The sequence below is a fragment of the Protobothrops mucrosquamatus genome, unplaced genomic scaffold, assembly GCF_001527695.2.
Source record: "Protobothrops mucrosquamatus isolate PMUCROS unplaced genomic scaffold, P.Mucros_1.0 scaffold1558, whole genome shotgun sequence".
Lineage (NCBI taxonomy): Eukaryota > Metazoa > Chordata > Lepidosauria > Squamata > Viperidae > Protobothrops > Protobothrops mucrosquamatus.
The window spans coordinates 329,756-354,952 of NW_015387727.1; the positions used below are offsets into that span (position 1 = coordinate 329,756).

At 38.1% G+C, this 25,197-nt stretch overlaps 1 protein-coding gene across 1 annotated transcript in view; it reads left to right on the forward strand.

The window, feature by feature from the left end:
* The window catches only part of IFT57 (intraflagellar transport 57), a 33,578-nt gene extending 8,591 nt beyond the window's left edge, over positions 1-24,987 (forward strand). The window contains exons 3-11 of the mRNA XM_015822422.1: positions 2,184-2,302; positions 5,480-5,570; positions 7,914-7,982; positions 8,783-8,902; positions 13,102-13,173; positions 14,478-14,609; positions 14,817-14,879; positions 23,789-23,855; positions 24,546-24,987. Of these exons, the coding sequence (XP_015677908.1) occupies positions 2,184-2,302; positions 5,480-5,570; positions 7,914-7,982; positions 8,783-8,902; positions 13,102-13,173; positions 14,478-14,609; positions 14,817-14,879; positions 23,789-23,855; positions 24,546-24,727 (915 nt within the window). The 3' untranslated portion in view covers positions 24,728-24,987. The remainder of the gene's footprint in view (positions 1-2,183; positions 2,303-5,479; positions 5,571-7,913; positions 7,983-8,782; positions 8,903-13,101; positions 13,174-14,477; positions 14,610-14,816; positions 14,880-23,788; positions 23,856-24,545) is intronic.
* The last annotated feature ends 210 nt before the right edge of the window (positions 24,988-25,197 follow it).

A 25,197-nucleotide genomic window follows, 5' to 3' on the forward strand; every position in this document is an offset into this window, starting at 1 on the left:
GGCTTCCTCCAGGTGCCGGGAGAACTGACATGCCACCACACTCTCAACAACCTTTGCCAAGAAGGGAAGGTTGGAAACGGGGCGGTAGTTGGCCAATATCGCCGGGTCCAGGGAGGGCTTCTTGAGGAGGGGCCGCACCACCGCCTCTTTCAAGGCGGTGGGTAGGGATCCCTCGCCCAAAGAGGCGTTGACAACTCCCTGGAGCCACCCCCGCGTACCCTCCCGGGCGACCATAACCAGCCAGGAGGGACATGTAATGTTTGTAAATGTCCACTGCTTGCATAATGCTCAAATTTTGGTCATGTCATTGCAGGGATGCTGTGATTGTCATAAGTGCAAGGACTGGTTGTAAAGTTACTTTTTCAGCTCTGTCAAAACTTCAAACGGTTGCTAAGTAGGGCAGTCGTTAAGTGAGGATTACCTATAGTCCCTGAAAGTGAATAGAAAAGCTGTGGGCAAAAATTCGTAGCCTTGTATATGAGGACAGAGTCAGATGTCTTTAGATCAGTAAAAACAGAAAGAGGACCATGAAGGCAATTAAAGCACCTTTTAGCAAGATGCTGCAAAATAATGCATTAATCAAATGTTTTATGCATTCCACTCCAAACTGAGTTTACTCAACCGGTAGATGGCCTGTACCAGCCAGAAACCAGTTTCTAATATATATGACTAGTGTATAATTTACTGATCTTAGTTAGAGACTAATTGGGCAAAATTTATCAAATCATGTGTCTCATCTCTTGTAAATTAGCCCTGTAACTGATTGATGCATCCCTTGGGAATTTGTAAGGAGTGCTCAATATGAGTAAATAAAGATGCTAGTACTGGAAACTGCATAATATTTCAGTTGAACCCAAGTGTAATCTAGTTTCTGTACTATTTTCCAGTTGCCAAGTAAGATCAGATATCTCAGAGGAGAGAACCAAATGCAGTTTGGAGATCAGATTTAATTCTGAGTTATTTAATTTTAATCTCATAATATACTTAGAAATTTAAACAGACACAAATTTGTATTTAAATGACTTGCATCTACATTTCTTCTGAATCAGCTGTAATACAGAATTTAAACTACAGCATGAGCTTGCAAGTATACAACTTTTCAGTAGTTTTTGTTTCTTTGCCTGTTCGGATTCATCAGTTGCTTTCTGCTTGCGTAGTAAAGCAGTCTGTCCTTGTCTATGCACTCTTCCTTTGCAGAGTGATGACAATTTTAATGCACTTTGCAAACACAGTTAAAATCATGCCTAATTCTGATTTGAAAGGGAAAGCTTGATTTTTCAATTCTGACACCATATCAAATCGTGGCTAAATTTTCCTAAGCATGGTGTGATGTAATGTATGAATTAAGACTATGTTCTGGTTTGGTTGTGCTCCATTACAATGAAAAATCTCTAGAAAGCTGACCCAAATATTTTGAGATTTCTTTTATTTTAGAATAGTGTATCCAGTTAGAAAACAAAATTAAAATAGTATGGATAATGACTATAATAATCATAAGTTTGCTTTGTACAATTTACTTGATTAGTGTGCATATTGGGTTGGATTCTTATGATTTGCTATTTGCAGCTAAATGTATTTAAAAGTGCTTTATTTGAATTCATGCAAATTGCATATTTATTAAATTCTCAACAACTTTGAGTGATTCACAAAAATCAAAACAAATAAATTCCAATAAACCTAATGAAAAGTAAGAATAAAAGATAAAAGATGGCAAGAAATATACACCGGATGGAAATGAAACAAGGAGCTATAATTTCTTGTCTGCTTCCTCTTGTGCTAGTTGTATGAAATAATAAAGCTGGAACAATAGTAGTTCAAATCCAAATATCACATCTCTTTAAGCAACAATAGACTAGGGGCCATCCAGATCTTGGGGGGAACTTAATTCCAGAGGGGAGGCACTGCTAAAGGGAAGGCACACTTCTGATAGATAACATTGTTTAATTGAAGGAACCTGATTAAAGATTTAATTAATTCAATCCTGCAAAATCAAACCAGTGAGACAGTTTCTATAGTAGATGTTGTTCCTCAAGTAACCAGCCCTATGTGTCATATTGATGATATTTGGCGATTCACATGAATACATAGTTTCTTGTGACAAAAAAGGACTTTAGAGAAGATAGACAATATTACTTGATTGAATGCAGCTTTGTCTCTATTAATGATGTTTACTTCTTCTTTAGGGAAGAACTGTAGATTTTCCTCCCTCAAAGTTAAAGACCGGTTATGGAGAACAAGCTTGCTACGTTCTTGATTGTTTGGCAGAAGAAGCCTTGAAATACACATCCTTTAGCTGGAAAAGGTATTGTATCTTACCCTGACTGAAATGGGTCTAGATAATCAGTTACATCCCAGGTCCTCTGAAGCTACCATGCAATCACTTTCTTTACAACCTTCCTAAAAAGTAAAGTGGACAAAAATTGTCCAGAACAGTTGAGTTGAATGATGCTTGAGCAGGGGGCTGGACTAGAAGACCTCCAAGGTCCCTTCCAGCTCTATTCTAATCTAATCTTTGAGCCATCTAATTTACGAAAAGAAATGGTGCAAAGATAGAAAAGAAGGGAACAGATAGATGTTAGATGATTGATTGGTTCTATGGACAGGTGTCTTTTATACAGGTAACAAACTGAGATTAGGAGCACTCCCTTTAAGAGAGTACTCTTAATCTCAGTTCATTACCTGTATAAAAGACACCCGGGAGCCAGAAATCTTGCTGATTGATAGGGGATCAAATACTTATTTCACTCATTAAAATGCAAATCAATTTATAACTTTTTTGAAATGCGTTTTTCTGGATTTTTTTTGTTATTCTGTCTTTCGCTGTTAAGATAAACCTACCATTAAAATTATGGACTGATCATTTCTTTGTCAGTGGGCAAACGTACAAAATCAGCAGGGGATCAAATACTTTTTTCTTTCATTGTATGATGTAGGAGTGTTATTTACAGTACTGTATCTGTAAAATATGTAAAATTTAAAATATGTATGTTTTCACTTTTATATAACATTTTTCAGTTAATTTGATTGTGATTTGGATCATATACACTAGTAAGGTGTATGTGATAAGAATCTTATTTGTTTATATAAAAGTCTTTATAGGAATAATCGGCATTTAAAATTAGGATTAAGCATAATGATGATTGGTGCAACAACCAGAGAATATGTCTTACACAACACTATTATTTGTAACTTCTGAGTGGTCCTCAAAGGCAGGCCTACATGCAGCATTATGTAATCAAGTTGTGAGATGATTATGGCTTGGGCCACTAGTATTAGGATTTGCTGATCAAAATAGTGCTGCAAATAATGTACCAGTCAAACTGCAAATCCAGAATTATCCTCAAATCATGGACTTATTTCTTCAGTGAAAGTACAACCCTGTCTAATGCTATCGCTGAAATTATTGTTTCTAGACAACACAGATGATCAGAGGCAATACTCTATCTTACTAGGCTTTAGTCTTTTTGCTCCATCAGTTTCCTAATTAATATAACCTATTCAGCGTGGTCTGGGGTGGCAAAGTAAAGCTATCATTAACATATTTATAATATCCTATTTATGCTACCTTATTTCAAAAAGTGTCTCCCACTGGTTTCGTACAGATATTTAAATAATATGGAGAAAGGGTTTACCTGCTGGTGTCCCACACTGGAGAAGCCTTTTGGTTTTCTATCACTTTTAGATAGGTATATAATATCTGTTTTATCTCTCCTCTCTAAGTAGTTTTTCATCGGTGTCATAATCTTTTTAATTAGCTTTATCAAGCCAACCCATCTTAAAATCCAAACAGCCAAATCTTCCGTAGTTCTTATCTTTATATAATGGTTTTATAATCCAATATGTTTCCAATTGTCAAGGCACCACTGAAAATAATATTTTGTGACAGTTCTTCTTTTCAGGGTTCTTGTAATTATCAACCAGTCAGGATTCAGTCCAAAGTATTTGACCATCTAAAACAGACATGTCAAACTCGTATCGGGGCGGTTTTGCCATTGCCGGCAATGGGGTGGGTGCAGCTTCCGGATGATGCATCTGGCCTGTGGGCTGGCAGTTTGACACCCCTGATCTAAAAGTTTTCCAGTAATTTCTCCTTTAGAAGATTAGCCAGAGGCCAAGATTTTTCTATCTTTGCAAACAGTTCTTAGGTTTAAGAATGCAGCTCAGTGTCTTTATAATCTCAGAAGCTCAGTAGTTTCTAAACATATGTAGTTTCACTCAGTAGTAGATAGTTCAATTCTTTGTTCCCAGCTGTTTTTTTTGCTATTTCTAGGTGTCTTGCCAAATTCTGGGTCAATGCTGCTATAGTTTTCTCTAATCCCCCACTAGATATCACTGCTCAGTTTTCAACTTTTTAGAACAAAGAGTTATTTTTGTTCTATATATATATAGAACAAATGAATGCTTTTTCATGTATATAATTTTAACAATTTTCTTAGCTTTCAAATTTATCCAAACTGTAGTATTTTATATTTTTATTCCCCGTAAGGGTTTAATTCGCCACTTCCGTCTATAGAAGGGTGACGTAATCCCCCCTTTCTCACTTTGGGAGGCTTGTTGCTTCTTGGGGAACTTTTCCAGGAAATCAGATATAAAATAGGACAGAGAAAATCAAATTCCTCACCCAGTTTCAAGCACGCTGTTCACGTTGGTGCTGGTTAGTGCCTTTGGACTTCGACTGCAAGTAGCTTGGCCTGGTCAACAAAATGTGACCAGACTTTCTCCTGTCGGGTTAAAAGGCTTTCCCTGAATCGAGCTAAACGACTACCATTGTTCCAGAATTGTCGGGGCACCCTTCTTTTCTTCGTCGCCTCTCCGGGGCACCTTAGATCCATTTAGGGTCCCCTGGCAGGGCAAAACTAGCCGTGGGGTGTAGAGGTCCGCGATCCTGCAACTGGGCGCTATGGCGCAAAACCGGAAGTCCCTGTAAATACTAAGTCAGTGTTTCTCAACCTTGACAATTTTAAGGCATGTGGACTTCAACTCCCAGAATTCCACAGCCAGCATTGCTGGCTGTGGAATTCTGGGAGTTGAAGTCCACATGCCTTAAAATTGTCAAGGTTGAGAAACACTGTACTAAGTGTTGTAAACTCAATAGCACATACTTTGTTACATTGATTTGACAATAAGCCAAAGATGAATGAGAACTGTAGAGAGGGAAGGAAAAACTCTTTTGCACAATCATGGCTGCTCATATAATATGTTATCCAAAGTGTTTTCATTTTAGACATAGTACTTTTGTTCTACATGCATACCTGCATTTTGGGATAAGCATCTGAAAAAGTGAATTACAAATTTATTTGCATTGTTTGGCTGGAATTGCATCCAGTCATTATTTAACTAATTATGGAAAAATGAGGCAGAAAGTTGTCCATACCACATAAATGTAAAGCTATATTTTCAAAAGTGCTATATTTTAAAATTCAAACAAATATCAATCATAAGTCTCAGAGAATTGCATTTATTGCATATATCTTTAAAGGCCTACATATCCTACTGAGGAGCTAGAAGAAGAAGCAATAACAGAAGATGATGCTGAATTAACCCTTAATAAAATAGAAGAAATAATTGCGGTAAGTTTATATAACTTGTGTTGACTTATTGGCCACTGTTATGAAGGAAAGAAAAATATGTTTTCAATAGTTCACTTTTATACCGGTATGAACACTCAGAAAAAGACAATATTTAGTGCAACAAAACTTAGTTTTGAAACTGGATAGACAATTGATATCTAAATATAATGCAGGAAGTAAAATGGAAAATTTACCTATTCCATATCCCAAAAGAGTGGAATGATCAACCATTTTTGTATTGTTGCACATACACATACACACACCATGTTTCCCTGAAAATAAGACCTGGTCTTTTTTTTTTTTGCCTCTTATTTTCGGGTTGTGTCTTTTCCACAGTCTTACCTCGCGGCGGTGGTGGCACGAACAGCCCCGCCCAGCCAACCCACTTTTGCGGCCGAAGGAAATGCCTCTGCAGCTGAGAATGGAGCTCCTACCTGCATTTCACCATCAGGGGCCTTCTGGAAAGGCCTCTGCAGCCGAGAACTGAGCTACGGATTGCAGAAGCCTTTCAGGAAGGTCTCTGATGACAAAATGCAGGCCGGAGCTCCATTCTCAGCTACAGAGGCATTTCCTTCAGCTGCAGAAGAAGTGGGCTAGCGAGGCGAGGCAGGTGTCGATTCATGGAGGCCTGGCTGCAACGGTAAGCGGGTGCGGGGTACGTAGAGCAACTTTCCACCCCCCCGCCCTAGCTTGATTTTTAGGCATGCGCCTCACCCCAAAACGGGCTTATTTTGAGGGTAGGGCTTATATTAGGCCTACTCCCAAAACCAAGCTAGGGCTTATTTTCAGGGTAGGTCACATGGTGTGTGTATACGTGCATGTGTGTGTGTGTGTATACACACATATATACATATACACATATACATACATATATAGGCGCACACAACAACAGACATGTATGTATGATGTTGAGTAGGTTTGACTATTAAGAGACTTTATTTTTCACTCCCTAGTGGATTGTTTTCAATTTTAAATTTTTGTAAATACTTTTATAAGCTTTTGAATCTGGGAATTCAGTTTAGCACTAGGTTGAACTACAAGTGAGAAAATGACTGATGTATGGATATATATTTGAACTAAAATAAGTTAAATGTGTTTGAGGTAACACAGAGAAAACAAATTAGATTTGTATTTATAGGCAGCATAGAGATGTAATAGTCAAATTCTAAAATAGAAGAATGGATTAGTGCTTTGTGAATTATTTTTTCTTGTTTGTTAATGCATTTTAAAACCTATGAATAGAAGTTAGCCAAGAATAATTTTTAATTGGGTATTTAGTTCTTTTAATTGTTAAGTGAGCATTGAGAAATTCACTTCTTGCCCCACTATCCTAGCAAAAATATATAGGCTCCAATCTTCTACTTGTCCTGCTTCAAATTTAGTGGTTCAGTGCAGTTATCTTTTCACTTAGGAAGGAATATAGTGAAGCCTTGATTTAGTGGGCCTAGATGCAATAAACCAAATATTTAATGCATCTTTGTGAGTAATGGTCATCCCATCTTCCCAATTAGTCTGTTAAAATGAGGATATTCTATAATACCCATATAATTCTAGAAAAAAATCTAATGTTTTTGTACACTATTTTTTTCTTTTTTGTTGTTAGGGTTGAAGGTATGCTTTTGTTTTGTTTCATTCTGTTTGTTTTACTATTTTGTATTTTATTTTCTATGATAATAAATAAGAAAAAGAAAAAATGTTCCATATTTAAATGCCAAAGCACCATTTTTCTCTTATTTTTCTGACTGAATTGTTTCTCACACACAGTTGTATAGTCAAAATTAATACATGAAATAAAAAAATCATTGATGTAGCTGGCAGCAATTCTTGTCAAAATAGTACCAGGTTTTCTCGTGTCACTATGATTGGATTCCTGCCAGCTGTTTTTTGTTGTCGTCGTTGTTGCTTCTTGGCTCTCATGTCACATCGTCCATATAAATACATTTGACAGGGGAAGCCAATACTTTTCACAAATGGCTTATATCTAAAATAAAGAGCTTAATGTCCTTTAGCTTTTGAATAGCAACCACTACAATCCTTTTTTCACTGTCAGTGGGGGCTAGGGCTGATTTGAATTGAAGTAAAAAATATCAGGAAGCCATCAAGTTGCCTATCCTTGTTTTACATGAACTGGCCGCAATGGGATATTTTAATGGAACAAAGGGCAATGATTACTAAAGCAGTGCTTTTGACAAAAAGTCCTGTGAGTAGCATATTGTATAGTTTTGGATCATAATAGCATTTTAAACTTTGTTTCATCTAAAATAATTTGTGATGGCATTCAGAGAATAATATTTAAATCATAATGTTGATTGTCCTGCTAAAAATATTTTCTGTGTTTTTAAGGAAGAAGAGACAGACAATGAGGAAAATTATATTGATCTGAATGTTTTAAAGGCACAAACTTACAAATCAGTAAGTGTTTTCTTCAGTTAGCACTAATATGCTAGATATTAAAGTATTGATTTGCAAACACAATGCATTGCTGCTTGCATGAAGTGTCCCCTTCTTTCAGTAACTCTGTACAATTTCCTATGATTATCTGGGAAGGGTTCCACATTCATAAAATTTGGACAGTTGTACAGATAATCAAAAGAGCTATGACAGAGAAGAATGAAGGGAAATGCACAATTATATGTATGGCATTCTCTTCATTAATGGATGAATACCAGACTATAATTGGAATTCTGTCTCTTTTGACTCCCCCTGATACAGTTTTTACAAAGCAAACAAAAAGAATATGAGCTATAAGAATATCATGCCTTGGCCATATCAAACAGTCAGTTGATATCCATTTAGAACAGCGGTCCCCAACCTTTGTGGCATGGTGACCCGGCTGGGGGAGGGAAATGGGAAGTGGGCCGCAAGAGCTTATGTGAACCACCAACTGCTTGCGTGAAGTGGAGTTGCGTGCAAGTGTGTGCACTGGTCTGCCGCTTACACAAGTGGAGCTGCGTGCATGCACCTGAGCTGCTGCTGCTGCTCACGTGAGTAGAGCTTTGTGCGTGTGTTTTTCCCATGCCGCTTATTTGTGTTGTACTTTAAAAGCAATTGTAAAGTGTTAACTGCTTGTACTGATACAACTGGCAAATCATCCTTTGGTTTTTATGTTGCCGAAACAGATTTGAAATTATGTATAGGTTGGGTATTTACTGTATCACTGCATTTTATAATGTGATAATTCATTAGTGTGTTTAATACCAATATTTTGATAGGACATGCTTGAGCCTAAACAGGAAGAGATTTTAGAATCTAAAGTAGATGCAGCTGAGTGGAATCTTGAAGTGGAACGTGTTCTTCCTCAGTTGAAAGTTACAATCAGAACAGATAATAAGGTAAGAAAGATCTTATTTAGTGTGTTCCTTCTAAATTAGCACGTCATCTTTCAGAAACAGTCTACCTATATGCATGCATACTCTGTTTAGGCATTATGAAAGTAGGTCAGCAACTTCTCTGCTAAAAGAAGGCATCACATGAAAATTTCCACAAGTGCTTGTATATTAATGAAGCGCTATATGTGTGAAAGTCAGGGAGAATTGCTAAAATGCTCATATAAGGAAAAGGAAGAAATTTACACCTTCTTGCATCAGTTATTTTCATAATATCTGTGAAATATACAGGCTTTCAGAATTTTTTTCCATTTGTCTTTTCCTCTGCTAAGTAAGGTAATTAAAAATAAAGGAACTTTATACTTGACTAATATCAGGCAACTAGTATAGGTGAGAATCTACAAATAAAGAATTTATTATTCCAGAATAAACATGCTGCAGTTGCTGAACACAAAGATTTTACTGAAAGCTGTGCAGATGTGTGAATAGATTTTTTTAGAGGCATTAAGATAACATTTAGGTACCCTAACTTTCATTACCAACTGAAGACATGTAAATTTTATGAGTGTCAAATATGATTAGAATGATGGCTTCATTTAACTTCAGTTTCTTCAGTTTCCCCTGAGGAAAAACTTGTTGATTTACTAATGTTTAATATTAGTTTGGAATCAAAACTGTTTGCACCAAATTATTTTTTTAAACTTCTTCATTGTTGAATCCCCAAATTCGTTCTTTTAAGATTTAAAAATACCGGGAGTGCTCTTAAGCAGCACATCTTGGATTTTGATCTACTAATTAGCCTAAATCTACTCAGTGGGCTTAGAATATTCACTGATTTCCCATGGAAATCACTTAACAACCCTAATTAAAACCAAAATTTCCATCACTCAAGCAAAACATTATGTGATTATACCACTTAGTGACAGCCGTTCCAGTAGTCCAGTTGTGATCAGTAGGTGAGGAGTGCACCATCATCAGGTGAGGACCTTACACTTTTCCTGCCTTGTCATGCTCCCCTTTGCTCAATGCCCCTCTGGCTCAGGAAGGGCCAGCAGCTATCTCAGTCCGGCATGTTTTATCAGTAGTGGAAGAAGAAAACAGTGAAGGTCAGCTGGGGGCAGTGGTAGAATGCAGGATGACCAAATGGCAGAGATGGGGAGAGATAGGTGGATGAGGGAAAGTTGAATCACACACTGTAATTGTAAATGCAGACAAGATTCCAAGTGCCCAAATTTCAATCTGCCATAACTACCATTATTTCAGTACCTTTGTAACTTCAAACTCTCATTGAATGAATGGTTGTTAAGTGAGGACTACCTCTTTGCCTAATATATTCTATTGAACCATGTCTTAACTCTACTATTTTTATGCTGTTTACCTGTTTGGTTGTAATTGCTTGACTCTTTATTGGGGCCCTCTTAACTGAATCTTTTTACACAGTCACCCCTAACTATTCATCTCCATCTAACTATGTTTAAATGTACCATTTCAATTCCATTTATTCTGGTTCTTCTATTTATTTCTAATCAACATTGGCAATTCAGCTTTTGCTTACCTCACTCAACTCTTGTCTCTTGAATTGTAATGTCTCTGTTTTCCGTGGAGTGTTGAAATAATGTATTTGAATTATTCTCTCTATATATCAAGGAAATCACTAAATCACTTTGCTGCTATCTTGTATGTCAAATGTGACTTGTGTTTTGGCATCCAGTATTAAAGTTTTCATTGCTGCCCATCGTTACTACAATCAGTGCAGGCAGAAAAAATAGTGATTGCTCAAGCCCTCATTCAGCGCAGTCAGTGGATAACTGAAGCTTTGCAGAGTATATTCTAGGAAATCAGAGTAGTTATTATTTTAGATAGTAAAGAGATTACACTTTATCCAGTTTATTCAAGTATTGCAATTCCTTCCTTCCAATTATTATTTTTATTCAGAACATTTCTGCTAAATTATGTGACTTCCTGTTACTATAATTATACTTGTCATCTTTAAAATGTGCACTTTGAGTAGTCAATTGAGGCACTATATATTAAAGATTTTTCTTTGCAAATCTGTACCATGTTACTTGCGGGTTGGCATGGAGAAATGTTGAGATGTGTAAAAGGTTTATAGCCAAAATAAGTAAGGTGGAATTATGAATTTTATGATTCCAACAATACATCTGGTTTTATATTCTTTATTGTTTGTCATCTTTATTGTTCAAGGAATGTGCAGGAAGCTTTTCAGCACCACATCTCAAACAAGTAGACTGTCTGTTGTTGTTTTTCATGATCCAACTTTCGCAACTGCAGATGCATACAGAAAACCCAACTGGGTGAACTAATCTGCATTTAAGTTCCAGGCTGATGTGCTGATATCTAGCTTTACCATACTCAATTCATGTTCATTATTGCTGAGCAACCCACTGCAATTCAGTGCTTTATTTCTGGACTGCGTTCACTGCTTTGATCAATCTGCAATCCTAGGAAAATGAATTCTTACATGCTTTTGATCTTTTCACCATCAATTGTTATTTTGATATTTCCATTTTTCGCATTGGTTATGTGGGTTTTTTGTTTTTTATGTTCAGGAAGAGGCCAACTTCTTTTTTTAATCCTTCTGATCAGATGTTTCGGGACTTTGGTTTCTAAGAGGAAAGTTATATCATCAGCATATCAAAGATTGTTAGTAATCCTTTATCCAATTTTTACTCTGATTTTTAATTCTTCCAGTTCAGGCTTCCTCATGATCACTTCAGCATATGTTGAATAAAAAAAGTGAAAGAATGCAACCTTGCTGCACTCCTTTCTCTATCATGAACCAACACACATGGCACAATAGTTTCCTGATTTGTGTACAGCAACTACATCAACTTGACAGATCTGTTGTCACCTGCAAGTCTTCTAGGACTCTTCACAACTTGTCTTGATTGACACACTCAAAGGCTTTCTTGTATTCTTGAGATTTTTTTCCATGATCTAAAATAGATTTGTAATATGGTCATGAGTGCCCCTTTTGAAGCTATCTATTCTTGACACGTCATTGGTCAGACAGTTTTTTCCCCTTGCTTGTTTTAGATCACTGGTGGCGAACCTATGGCACGCGTGCCAGAGGCGGCACTTGGAGCCCTCTCTGTGGGCACGCGCGCCATGCCCCGGAGATGGCAACCGCCGCTCTTCAACCAGCCGCCCGCTAACTTGCCGAGGTCCCATGTGGCCAGATGCATCCCAGCATGGCTGGTTTCCCTCCCCCCTGTCCCATCCCTCTTGACCTTGCATGCTCTCCTCTTTCCCGGGCACGACCCACTGCATCGCCTCCTCAGCTGTTGGCCGTCTGTCCAGCTCAGAGGCGGCTTCTCTGAACTTCTGGTGGCGGGCTCCGGAGCCCCAGAGTCCACTGGTCAAGGGGCTGGCAGGCTGTGGCTACTGACAGACACTGTTGGCCCCCATGCGCTCGCTGGCCTCTGTGCGGGGGGGCTGATGGTGTCAGGCAGCAGCCGCCCCGGCCCCTGCCTCGCCCTGCAACAATGGCCTTGCCTTGCCTCACCCCGCAGGGCGAGCCTCCTGCCCACTGCCCCACCTGCCAGAGACCCCCTGGATCTCCCCGAACCCTGCCCGGCCCCCACAGGTATCCCTCCCCATGAGCAACATCGAGGTGACCACGCCCACATTGACCACAGCCACGCCCACCCAGTGGGCCACGCCCACCTGGCACCTGGTGATAAATAAGTGGGTTTTGGGTTGCAGTTTGGGCACTCGGTCTCTAGATGATGTTTTTATGAGCAGTAAATGGTGTCCAAATCCTTTTGATTTGCACAAATGCATTCTTGGCATGGACCTTCATACATTCCTCCTTTAGCTGCTTGCAATTCTGGTTCCAGTAAACTTAGCTGTCTTTCCTTGCTGCTGTTTGAAAAATCTGTATTCAATCTCTTTGCTTCCTTTTATTTTGTACTGCTTTGACTGCTTTTCTTTGGCTATTCTGATGGTTTCATCTGAGAGCCACTTCTGCATTGTTGTGGTTTCTTGTATGTGTTCAACTGTTGTTTCAGTGATAGTTGATTGAATTTCTTGCTACAGTACTTCGGGCATCTTCTCAGCCATTTCCAGCAGTTCAAACCTATTCATCTCAACTGCATACTTAGAAGTGATTTTGGTGATGTTAAATTTCTTTGGTTGTTTAGTAACTCTTTCTAAATTCTAAACTTTTTCAAATTTTAATTTAGGATTGGCGAATCCACGTGGATCAAATGCATCAGCACCAAGATGGAATTGAATCAGCTTTAAAAGATACCCGTGTAAGTCTGATGTGTAATTCAAAAGTGGCATTCTGAATCAGATTGTGGCAATTCAGGTACTGCATGCTATTAAATAGTTGTAGTATGTTGTTGCATTATTACAATATTATTATTACAACATTATGTTACATTATTTCCATCAAGGATTGTCAAGGCCTATAATATCAGCTTTCTCTCTGAAACCACTTCTAAAGAATAAAAACCATTCCGAGGCATTTCTTTTCATTTTGAACTGTCTCTGTCAACAAACTGTTTTTATATGATGCCTATTTTAGGAGAGTTCTGTAAGTAACTGGTTTTGGACATGTTTGCAAGGTTTTGCTTGCAAATGAAATTTCTGCACTGTTTTGAGATTATCAGTGTTTTCCTCTAAGGCAGGGATGTGAAACTCATCATGTGACGTGTCACGACGTATTGTGACTTTTTTCCCTTTGTTGGAGGTGGGGTGGATGTGGCTTCCGCGTGACGCATCCAGCCCTTGGGCCGGCAGTTTGACATTCCTGCTCTAAGAGATGTTAGCTAATAATCATTAAATGGTGCTAACCTCCAAAGTGAAGGTGTGATCTATATTAAGGTTTAAAACCTTAGGATTCCTAATAATTGAATTTAATGTTTAATATTAAGTTTTTGACACCTATGAAGAGCAGATGAACACTACAACACTGTACACTGTTAGCTCTCATTCTGAGATACAGACAATTGCAAGACCTTTTTTATTACAGTATTCATTGGTTTAATTTTAAGCAGAGCAACAAATATGAATAATTGTTGAGGCTACAAAAGTGTTTACAGAGTCCAGGTGCATAGTGATTATTTTGCACTCATAATTAAATGACTCAGAAAGTCTAACAACCTATATCCCATTTCATTATTTAAACTTTTCAAGTGCAAAATAATTGAGAAACTAGAGAGTTTACTCTTGTTTTAGTGTTAGGATGTATTTTATATTCCTTGACACAAGTAAACTTAAGCTGGATAGAAAAATAACATTACTTTGGACCCAGCGCTGGATATTTTTAGTATTTCAAAATTTGAAAATATTTTTTCCAGCATAGTATTACTGTGCTCCAAAAGACTTTCCAAAATGTTCTTGTATTTTGTATTTCTCTAATGCTGCAGATCTGAATTTAAAACTTGATTACAATTTTCAAAGCTAGTTTAGACATGGAACATGGGCTGATGTTCAAATGAAAAAGTGTTAAAAGAAATTCCATTGGACATGTTGGAACTGTTGAAAAGATCAGCAGAACTTTAGATCCCAATTGATTTCAGTGATAATTAAAATGCCTGTAAAACTTTTACAGGGCTATCTTGACAAGCTTCATAATGAAATCAGCAGAACTCTGGAAAAGGTTAGCAGTAGAGAAAAATATATTAACAATCAACTGGAGCATTTGGTTCAAGAATATCGTTCTGCACAGGCACTTTTGAGTGAGGTAATGTATTTTGCTTTTTAAAGTATTGTGCAGCTTTTATTGCTAGCTGAATCTTTTATATTATATGTTTTATATTTATATTACAACTCAACTAAAAATATAGCAAATGTTCACATTTTAGCGTTGTTCCTCTGAAAGGGGACATTTTCATAGAAATTCTGCACCTGATTAAAATATATCCTAATATTTCTTCCTTCCTACAAACAGGCCAAAGAGAAATATCAGCAAGGAAGTGGTGGTGTGACAGAGAGGACAAGAGTTCTGTCTGAGGTACAACTTGTTTATCTTAGTATTATGTCAGATATCAAGTGAATGCATATGTGTTTCCCCTCATATTTAAATATGGTAAAAATAATAGTGTAATTGTGGAGACTGGGATTTGTTATTTCCAAAAATCTAGTAGAGATTGCTAGTCATGGGGACTGCACTTTCCAACCACGGGGGGGGGGGGTAGTTTTTGGTACAGCTTCTGAGTTCAAGAACTCCATGGCAACTATGGGCCTGTTCCAAGTAATCTCAGCTTCGTGACATGTGAGTGGGATCCTGCTGTATCATCATTTAAGCAGATCAATCTGGAAATGGAGAATAGTGACATCTGTCCTTTGCAATATTGAGATTGCTTCTTTGTTGGTGGGTTTCATGGCTATCCTGGATTTCTGCATGGTCAAGGTTGATCATCCCTAGGCACCCGATGGCTTCCAAAGAGTTGTTGGAAGTTTTCCCGACAATTTGTCAGGCAGTTCTATCTCAGATTTAGTCAACCTTTGGGATATGAAAACAGCCAAAATATTCAATAAAATTAGTCCTTGAAGGCTTCTTCTCAGTCACTGATTCCATATGTTTATTGCGCTGAGAGAAATGAAACAATTGAAAAGATGCCCAGAGTAATGGTAGCACAAAATCTGAAGTGACTGCAACTGATAAAGCTCAAGCCTCAAGGCTCCATAATTGTAATAAGAGTGGCAAAACATCGGTTCTTCATGCTTTCAGCATCCAAAGATTCCTGCCTGGTATCTCTGTTCATGTTATCAAGAACATTTAGGGAAGGCTGTGTGGGAGAATACACCTTCAGGTTTACTGGTTGATTTTAAGCATTATTGGGCAGCTAAATTTGTTCATATACGCTCTAGACTGAATGAATCCAATGTGATTAATGAAATGGGATCTTGTGTTGTTATCCAGTATTTTCTTTGAGCTTATTGACTCCAAATAAGTGATTAAGATCCCCTATAGTATATTTCTGCTATCTGTCAGTTTGTTCCATGTTGACCTGGTTCCTTCAGATGCTTGGTGAAGGATGATCAGCTGGATCAGGAAAAATGTCAATGTTTCTCTAGGACAGGATTATTATTTATTTATTTATTTTTTAAAAGGGAATTTCTTCCTTAACCTAGCTATTTTAAAACCTCCCTTAACCCAGCTATTTTTGACAACTTTCTCCTAGTTTCCAAGCTTCTTTTTTTAGAGGAAGGTTGTTGTTAATGTGGCATTCAGCTACAGATAATCCTGCTAGTCAGTCATCAGATTTGGTCATGGGATAGAAACTGCATCAGTCACCCTGATGGATAATCTTCTTCTTGATAGGGGAATCTATTTCTCTTGGTCCCATTATGCTTTTTGGAAAATTAGATACAATTGACCATGGTATCTTGCTGGACTGTCTACAAGGGCTGGGAGTTAGTAGTTCTGCTTGTCAGTGGGCATTTCCAGGCTGTAATCATGAGATGTGATGTTTGAAACCATGTTTGTTCCAGTATAGAGTACCACTGGATTTTATGATCTTCCCAGTGTTATTTAATTTCTGTATAAAGCCACTGAAAAAGGTCATTTGGCAGTTTGGGTGATGAGCCATCAGCATGCAGTGTCACTTAGATGTTGAAGTGAGTATCATTACCACCCCAGGCTGGATGGGGTATGCTTGAACAAACATCTGAAGGGTGCCAGAGTCTAGGTATGTTCAAAGTGCAGTAAAGAACATAAATATATGCTGTTCGCTGAGGTGGTGAGCCAGGATATGAGCTGAGCCAGTATATATAATATTGTGTGGTTATTATGGTGCCTTGTTTAGAGCAGGGCTTTTCAACCTTTTCACAGATTGTACCACTTTTAGGACATGACAATATTTGAGTACCACCAATGCTTAGCAAGGTGTCAAAAACTTGATGACTAAAAAAGGGGGGGATTTTGGGTTTTACTGATTAGATTCATTTGTTGTTATAGAAATGGCTAGTTTATATATTATGGAAAAGTAAAAAGTTGAGGTTCAATGTTAATGCTTCCTTCTACTGCAACAGAGGAAGTATGTTCTTTTTCCCTTCTCCCCCTCACTTTTCCCCCCTTTTTCCTCCCCACTGTGTCCTACTATTTGCTTTTGTATTTTTGTATTTTATTCTATAATCTAATAAAATATTACAAACTGTAGAAAAAAAAGAAAAAAGTACCAGTTTTAATTTCTTCAATGGCTGTTCCTTTGCTGAATCACTTTCCCTTTGCACTGACAAATGTATGATGAATTTATCCATGTTTATTAATATGCACCACTACCAGCTAGTTCAGAGGTCTTCAAACTTGGCACTTTTAAGACTTGTGGACTTCAACTCCCAGAATTCCTCAGCCCTCATGGCTGGTTGAGGAATTCTGGGAGTTGAAGTCCACAGGTCTTAAAGTTGCTAAGTTTGTAGACTCCTGAGCTAGCTGGTTGGCCCTTCTGAGCTCTTCCACAGTGTAGTAAGAATGCACACACACCCCAATCCCTTCCCTGTACCCTTAAAGATATAGGAATCAAGTGCAAAGCAAGAAAATAAAAAAAACACAAACTCCATTTTTTTTCTCTTTAAGCTGCCTCAGGCATGTCACATGTCACAATGTTGCAATCCTGGACTGAAAGGCTCCGGCAATTACGAAAAGCTTTAGCTTTAAATTAAGCCAGTTTACCTTCAAAGAAAACTTTCTAAAAGCCACAGACAGACTCAATTAAAGGGGGTAAAACTAATTACATTAGTTTCCTGTTATATTTTTTTCCCTTCCCCTACCCAAACCACATTCTTTTATAGCCTCTCCTCTCCTCCCCCCCCCCTTTTTCTTCAGTTCATCTCCAGCTCCGAGCTGCTTCTGGAAGTGGCAATCAGCTAGAGCCAATCAGCTGGAGCCCTGCTGGCTCCTGGGGCTTCTGCCGAGCCCAGACAGTCCTGCAGCTGCCTCTCCCTCAGGCTTACTTCGGCTCATTCCCCTCTCCTGATACACTTGGCTAGCAATCGCGTACCACCTGCCATGTAGCAAAGTACCACAAGTGGTACGCGTACCACCAGTTGAAAAGCCCTGGTTTAGAGGATGGTGGTTTTTAATTATGTGAGGTTTCTGTGTGTATCTTTTATCAAATGTATATTGGATTTTTTTCCTATCAGCTGCCCAACTTCATATTATATAAGATAGGCAGCTATATAAATATTATAAATAAATAAAATTTCATTATATTAAAATAATGGTACTGGGCCACTACTTCAGTCCATAGTATATGATGTTTTAGCATGTTTGTGGCAGAGTTAAATGTCTAACTTTCGGATGCCTGATTGAAAGTAAGCAATGAATTTATCCTGAAGTATTCATGAAGGTTGTGTTGTTACATGTTGTACAAATTTGAAATTTAGAGCACTCTTAATGGCTACTTGAGAATTCCACTTCTGTCAGTTCCCTCCCTGAAGCCAGTTCACTGACCTCAATTAAATGATTTACTGTACTCTGCTTCTGTGAAATGATTCAGGTTGAATGAATTACTGATTTTCCTTTTCAGATAACTTAAATTTTATAAGATCTTAATATTAAATAAATGAATACAATATAACTTCACATGACTAAAAGACAGGGCCCCTGGTGAGTGTTTCATCAAATCAAATTATATAATAGACTTTTCTCATTTATCTACTTTGTATTCTTGATTATTCTTCTGCATGAAGAATTGAACAAGATGCACATGTGTTTTAGTTATGTCAGTAGATGAAGGAAACATTGGGTATGAATCCTTTTTTTTAACAGCCATTAAAGTATGAGCTATTAAAGCAAGATTTCTAATTCATAGGAACCTTGTGAAAAAGCCCCTGAACCATCATAGATAAATGAGATTGAAAAGGTTTGCTGTGGTGGCATAGTGGTTAGAATGCAGTATTACTGCCCACTGTCAGGAGTTCGATCCTAATGGCTTAAGGTTGACTCATCCTTCCATCCTTCCAAGGTCAATAAAATGAGGACCCAGACTGTTGGCGGCAACATGCTGACTCTGTAACCACTTAGAGAGGTCTGTAAAGCACTATGAAGTGGTATATAAGTCTAAGTGCTATTGCTGTTGCATGTGAAATTCAGAGACACAGTGCTGTTTTGGCTACAGAACCACTTTCTCTGACATATTCATAAATTTCCAGTTTGAAGTAGTTTTATCCTTCCAATGACGCTCTCTCTTTCAGTTATACTAAACTTGAGAAAATATATTTCTGTATTTTTTCCACTTTAGCTATCACCTTAGTTTTTAGTGTGTAGTACAGGGGTGTCAAACTGCCAGCCCATGGGCCGGACACATCACGTGGAAGCCGCGCCCACCCCATTGCCGGCAATGACAAAACCGGCCCGATACATTGCGCGATGTCACGTGACATCGCGAGTTTGACATGCCTGATGTAGTAGGTCTTTCATATAGCTTCCTAAGTTTGTTGAATTTTTGTGGGCTTCAGTATGGTAGTTTGCAATATTAGAAGAGGTTTTTTTAAAAAAAAAAAATGTTATAGTTATGTATTCCTCAGCAAGGGTCAGTTGTCTGAGTGTGAATCATTTACCCTTTTCCATTTTCACTTGATTTTAAATTATGTTTACTTTATTAAGCACTGAGGCAGAATCTCATAAAAAAAACCCAGTGCTGCTGCAGCCAGTCTGTTCTCCATCTGTTTGACTTGGCTGGATGCCACAGCAATACTGCTCTTTCCACCCACAGTCTCTTGCCAGCTGGAATACCTTGCTCTGAGGTGGTTGTGGTAGCTAAGTAATCCTTATTTATCTCCCACTTGAACCGGCCACTGCATCTTGCCAAATGGCAGATTTACTTTGGGGAATCTACTGAAAATAATGAAAAAGCAAAACTGCTGACATTATGTATATATGCATAATGTAACTTGAGTATCTCTAGCCCTTCTATAAACAGAAATTCTCAGCACCACATACTGCATCTAAGATATAAGAAAACAGGCAATCATTACCTAAGGAAGGATAACGGTCTTTTTTTCTCATAGACTGCAGATACTCTAGCAACTTTCTGTGCTTTTTACATTCAAGATTGTGCCAGGTTGTAGAGGTTGCTACAACAGCAATAGCCAGATGTCAGTCTCTTGAAGAACAAAATTTCCTTTCTCAAGCTACTGTTGCTGATATTTTTCACAGTTTTGGCTTCTAGTGGCTTTCCCATCTCTTGTATTCCAACACTCACACTGTTTCTATCTGAGTAGTAGTCCTCTAGTAGTAGTAGTCCTCAACTTATAACCATTCATTTAGTGCCTATTTGAAGTTATAATAGCACTGGAAAAAGTGAGTTAAGAGCATTTTTCACACTTAAAACCGTTGCAGCATCTCCGTGATCATGTGGTCAAAATTTGGATGCTTGGCAACTGGCATGTATTAATGACAGTTACAGTGTCCTGGGGCCATGTGATCAACTTTTGTTAACTTCTGTCAAGTAAAATCAATGGGGAAGCCAGATTCACTTAACAACTGTTCTACTAACTTAACAACTGTAGTGACTTACTTAACAACTGAGGCAACAAAGGTTATAAAATGGGACAGAACTCACTTAACTGTCTTGCTCTAAAAATTTAAATATAATTCAAAAAGGCTGCATGTGGTTTACAGAATGCAACCCTAAACAAACCACCTTACGTATGTGTGATATTTGAACCCAGAGGATTTCTTGAGCTTTGAGAATAAACAACTTTAGAGATGAATGATGCTGGTTTGGAGATGGTTTTCAAAACAGAACTTGATTCTTCAGTAAGTGAAGCTTTTTTTTTTTAACCTGACCTGCTACTAATAGAGAAAATAAAGCAAGTCGGGGTCCATTCTCCATAAAGTTTTCAAATGAGTAGGAAATACATGTATATTTATTTGAGAATATATAAAGCCACACAACTCATAATATGTGATTCTGGATAGTGTATATTAATACAAATAAAAAACAATCACAATTTTAAAATAACTTTTGTCATATTAGTTTCATAACACACACATAGTTAAGCCTGAGCATAATAAGCACTTGGTCCCAAAGCAAAAAAGGCTCAGTTAGCATCCTGGCCCAATGTGTGAAAGAAAGAAAAAAACAGGTTCTTGTGGCTCTATGAAAAACTAATAGAATTACCGACATCTAAATATCAGTGGGGAACTTGTTCCAGAGTAAGGACACAGCAACAGAGAAGGCACATCTCATGGATCCCATTAGATGACATTATCTCAAAGAGATGATCTCTGGAGCATGCCCATCCTATAATACCTAGAGGAACAAGCAGAAATAAATGGAGATACTGGAGAGCTGATGGCCCGGGTTCAAGACTCGCGCTCCATGCAACAGGGTGAGCTCCTGTCACTTGTCCCAGCTCCTGCCCAGCAAGGAGTTCAAAAGCATGCAAATGCAGGTAGATTAATAGGTACCACTTTCGTGGGAAGGTAACAGAGTTCCATGGGCCTTTGGCGTATAGCCATGCTGGCCACATGACCACAGAAATTGTCTTCAGACAACACTGGCTCCCTTGGCCAAGAAACGGAGATGAGCACTATGCGCTAGTATCGGACACAACTGACAGGGAAACCTTTTCTTTTTTTTATATAGTTTGTCAAATAACCCAGACTTATTATAAATTTGTTTTAGTTACTTAATTTATAAAATTCAGAAGCTGCCCAATTCCAGATGACTTTGGCAGCCCTATATTTTAAAAGTCAAGAACAATATAAGCAAAAAGAGAAAGATAATGAAAGTCTGGAAGAAAGTAATGCAATGCCTTAAAAAAAAAACCCCTACTCCTACATTTTGGAGCAAAGTCAAGTTTCAGAACATGGGGTGGGAGCCATGTAGATTTTTGAAGTGATGCTTGTCAGCCCCACTTGAAAAAAATCAAGTCCACAGGAATGCTACAATTGCTTTAAAAAAAAAAAGAGTGGCTATAATAACCAAATCTTGTAAGCTTGATTGTGCTGTACTTCCTCCTCCTTCATATACCTATGTAAATTAGAGAAACATCTGTCTAAGTCACTTCCAAATGTTATCTTTAAAAATGCTTCAGCCCCTTTTGTCTAGCAATGGAATCTACATATCTCTATCAAGATCATCTTCCTTACTGTCTATACCACTGTCCAGAGGCAGCACCTAAGAACTTAGTTCAGCTCACAAAATAGTGGTATTACATTTGTGTACTGAAGGTTTCATTAATACATATCCTGCTGCATTTTGGATCATTTGTAGCTTCTGGATGGTCTTCAAGGGCAACCCTGTGTACAGCACATTGTAGAAGTCTATTTGGGAGAAGGCCAACACAAGAGTGGCCATAAGCAGGGAATAATAATAATAATAATAATAATAATAATAATAATAATAATAACAACAACAACAACAACAACAACAACAACAACAATAATAATAATATAAGTTGGAAGAGATCTTGGAGGTCTAGTCCAACCCCCTGCTCAGGCAGGAAACCCTATACCAGTGATGGTGAACCTTTTAGATACCGAGTGCCCCAAAACCACCCTATCCCCGCTCCTGCCCGCCCGCCTCCCCGTCCCGCTCTGCCAGCCCGCAGGACCACTTATCGCCTCCATGGCCCATCGCAGATCACCCAGGCGGCCCTGCAGTGCCATGGCAGCCACGCCTTCCACCTGCGCCCCACAGCATCATCTGCGCGCGATGGGGTGCAAAGGCGGAGTCTTGTTCCCACTGCCCAGCTGCCATGTCCTTGGCTGGACTGCTGCGCATGGGCCACGCCCAGGGGTGACTCACCTCCGGGGGTCTGCTGGTGAGGGGGCCACGGGGGGAGGCGGGGCTGGGGTGATGGCACGTGTGCCCATAGAGAGGGCTCAGTGCCACTTCTGGCACATGCGCCATAGGTTCGCCACCACTGCCCTATACCATTTCAGACAAATGGCTGTCCACTCTCTTCTTAAAAACTTCCAGTGTTGGAGCATTCACAACTTCTGAAGGCAGGTTGTTCTACTGATTAATTGTTCTAATTGTCAGGAAGTTTCTCCTTAGTTCTCCTTGCTTCTCTCCTTGATTAGTTTCCATCCGTTGCTTCTTGTCCTGCCTCCAGGCGCTTTGGAGAATAGCTTGACTCCCTCTTCTTTGTGGCTGCTCTTTAGATATTGAACCACTGCTCTCATGTCATCCCTCATCCTTCTCTTCATTATACTAGACATACCCAATTCCAGCAGCCTTTCCTTATATGCTTTAGCCTCCAGTCCCCTAATCATCTTTGTTTCTCTTCTCTGTACTCTTTCTAGAGTCTCAACATCTTTTTTACATCCTGGTGACCAAAACTGGATGCAGTATTCCAAGAACATGATTTAGAAGTGATTACAATTTGAGCACAAGATAAAGTTGTGCAAAGCTCTCCTGGCCATGTCTCCCATCTGTTCTTCAGGCAATATATAGAATCTAGGAGGACCTCTAAAATTGTACAGAGGTCTGAGAGAGGAAGTAAAGCCCCACCCAGAACCAATCTGGAAAGTCTCCAGATCTGGATCCTTGGGGGTCATAAACTGTTTTAGAATCAAGGTATTTTCACAGTACAATTTTAGCACAATTTTTTTATTTGTGTTGCTCTATATATGGGGACTGTACTCCAGTAAGCCGAGCCTCATTATTTTCAGTGAGTTTAGTATTTCATCATTCTGCTCTGTTTTATACTCCTAGCTTCCCTGTTTGCTCTATGATGAATTTAGGTTGACTTTGTTGGAACCTGGTACCCTGTTTTTGAATTGTGATATCAATAAGATTTTTATATTAGGCTGGCATTTTCACAGAGCAAAAGGAAGTCAATTTAACCCCAACAACAATTTAATAGTGATAAAAAATTTAAGGTTTTTTTGTGTAGAAGAGAAGGAGGTATCCTTAACTTCAAAGTGAAAGTATTATAACCTGTTACTTTTTTTCCCCTAAGATTACTGAAGAATTAGAGAAAGTAAAACAAGAAATGGAAGAAAAGGGAAGCAGTATGACTGATGGAGGTAAGGCATTCTGAAGTCTTTTCTTGAGATTTTTCCCCCCAGATACAGTAAAATATCTTAATGTATTTGCTCTTGATGGACACACCTGGACTATTGGCAACGTAATAGAAATGCTTTGACATTGCTGACTTCTGGGCTGTTTTAATTTGAATAACAGGTACAAAAATAGGCTATTCAGCTGTGAAAAATAAATAGAAGATACTGGTTGCAATTTAATTCTATTTTTATATCTCCAGAAAACTAATTGTTGTCTGGAATTAAGATGTAACATGTTTCTTGTTTATTACTGAATCATCTTTGTAGTCTTTTTAAGATTGGAGGGGTTATTTAATTCTGAAGACATTGATAAAAGTAAATAAAGTTGATAAAAATAGAGTGAGATAATATGCAGGCATTTTTCAAATAGAACATTCTCTGTTATCTTTATAACTGCTGGGAATATATGTACATTTTTAATATATATCTTCAGTTCTAAAATGTCATTTAGATGGAAAATACATTATGTTTTATAAGTAGGTTTGATATGAAATGGGAAATGGAAATGGTAAGTGGGAAATGATTCCAGAATGTTGTCATTCTTCTGTTCATTTAACTTTGATTAAAAGAGATTGAATCATGGGGGAATAATAACTTTGTGCAGTAAACTGAAAGAAAAAAAATGTATTGTTTTTTTACATTTTCCTTTAATAGCTCCATTAGTGAAGATAAAACAGGCTTTAACCAAACTGAAACAAGAAACCATTCAGATGGACATACGAATTGGCGTAGTGGAACACACATTACTTCAATCAAAGTTGAAAGAAAAATCAAATATGACAAGAGACATGCATGCTACCATAATTCCAGATTCTTCAATTGTTGGTACCTATTAATTTTTAAAATAAATGCCATGCTAATAAAAAATTTGTACATAATATATTTTTGCATTTATGTATGCCATGCTGCAAATCTATTGCTGTGATAAACACAAAGATTTATGTTTTACAATCAAGACCTATTGTGTGTGTGTTTTTGGATGTATGTGTACCTGGACATGTAGAGAGAGAGAATACTTTAACAAGTGTATAATATATAAAAAGTTTTGGATTGCATTGCATTGAAAGGAAAAACTATTCAAAAGCAAAATCCTATACAAAAATAAATTGTTGCAAAACATCTAACTGTAAACACCAGCCTTCCTTTTTTAAGACAATGAGCCATCACAACTTTATGGACTGTGTCAGGCTCTGTCAGAGCTACCTGTCTCATCCAGATTGTACTTTGCTGTTTTTGAGCTAGGAAATTACTAGAAAACTAACTACCTTGTTAGGTTACATTGCATTACAGTCTATGTCCATAATCT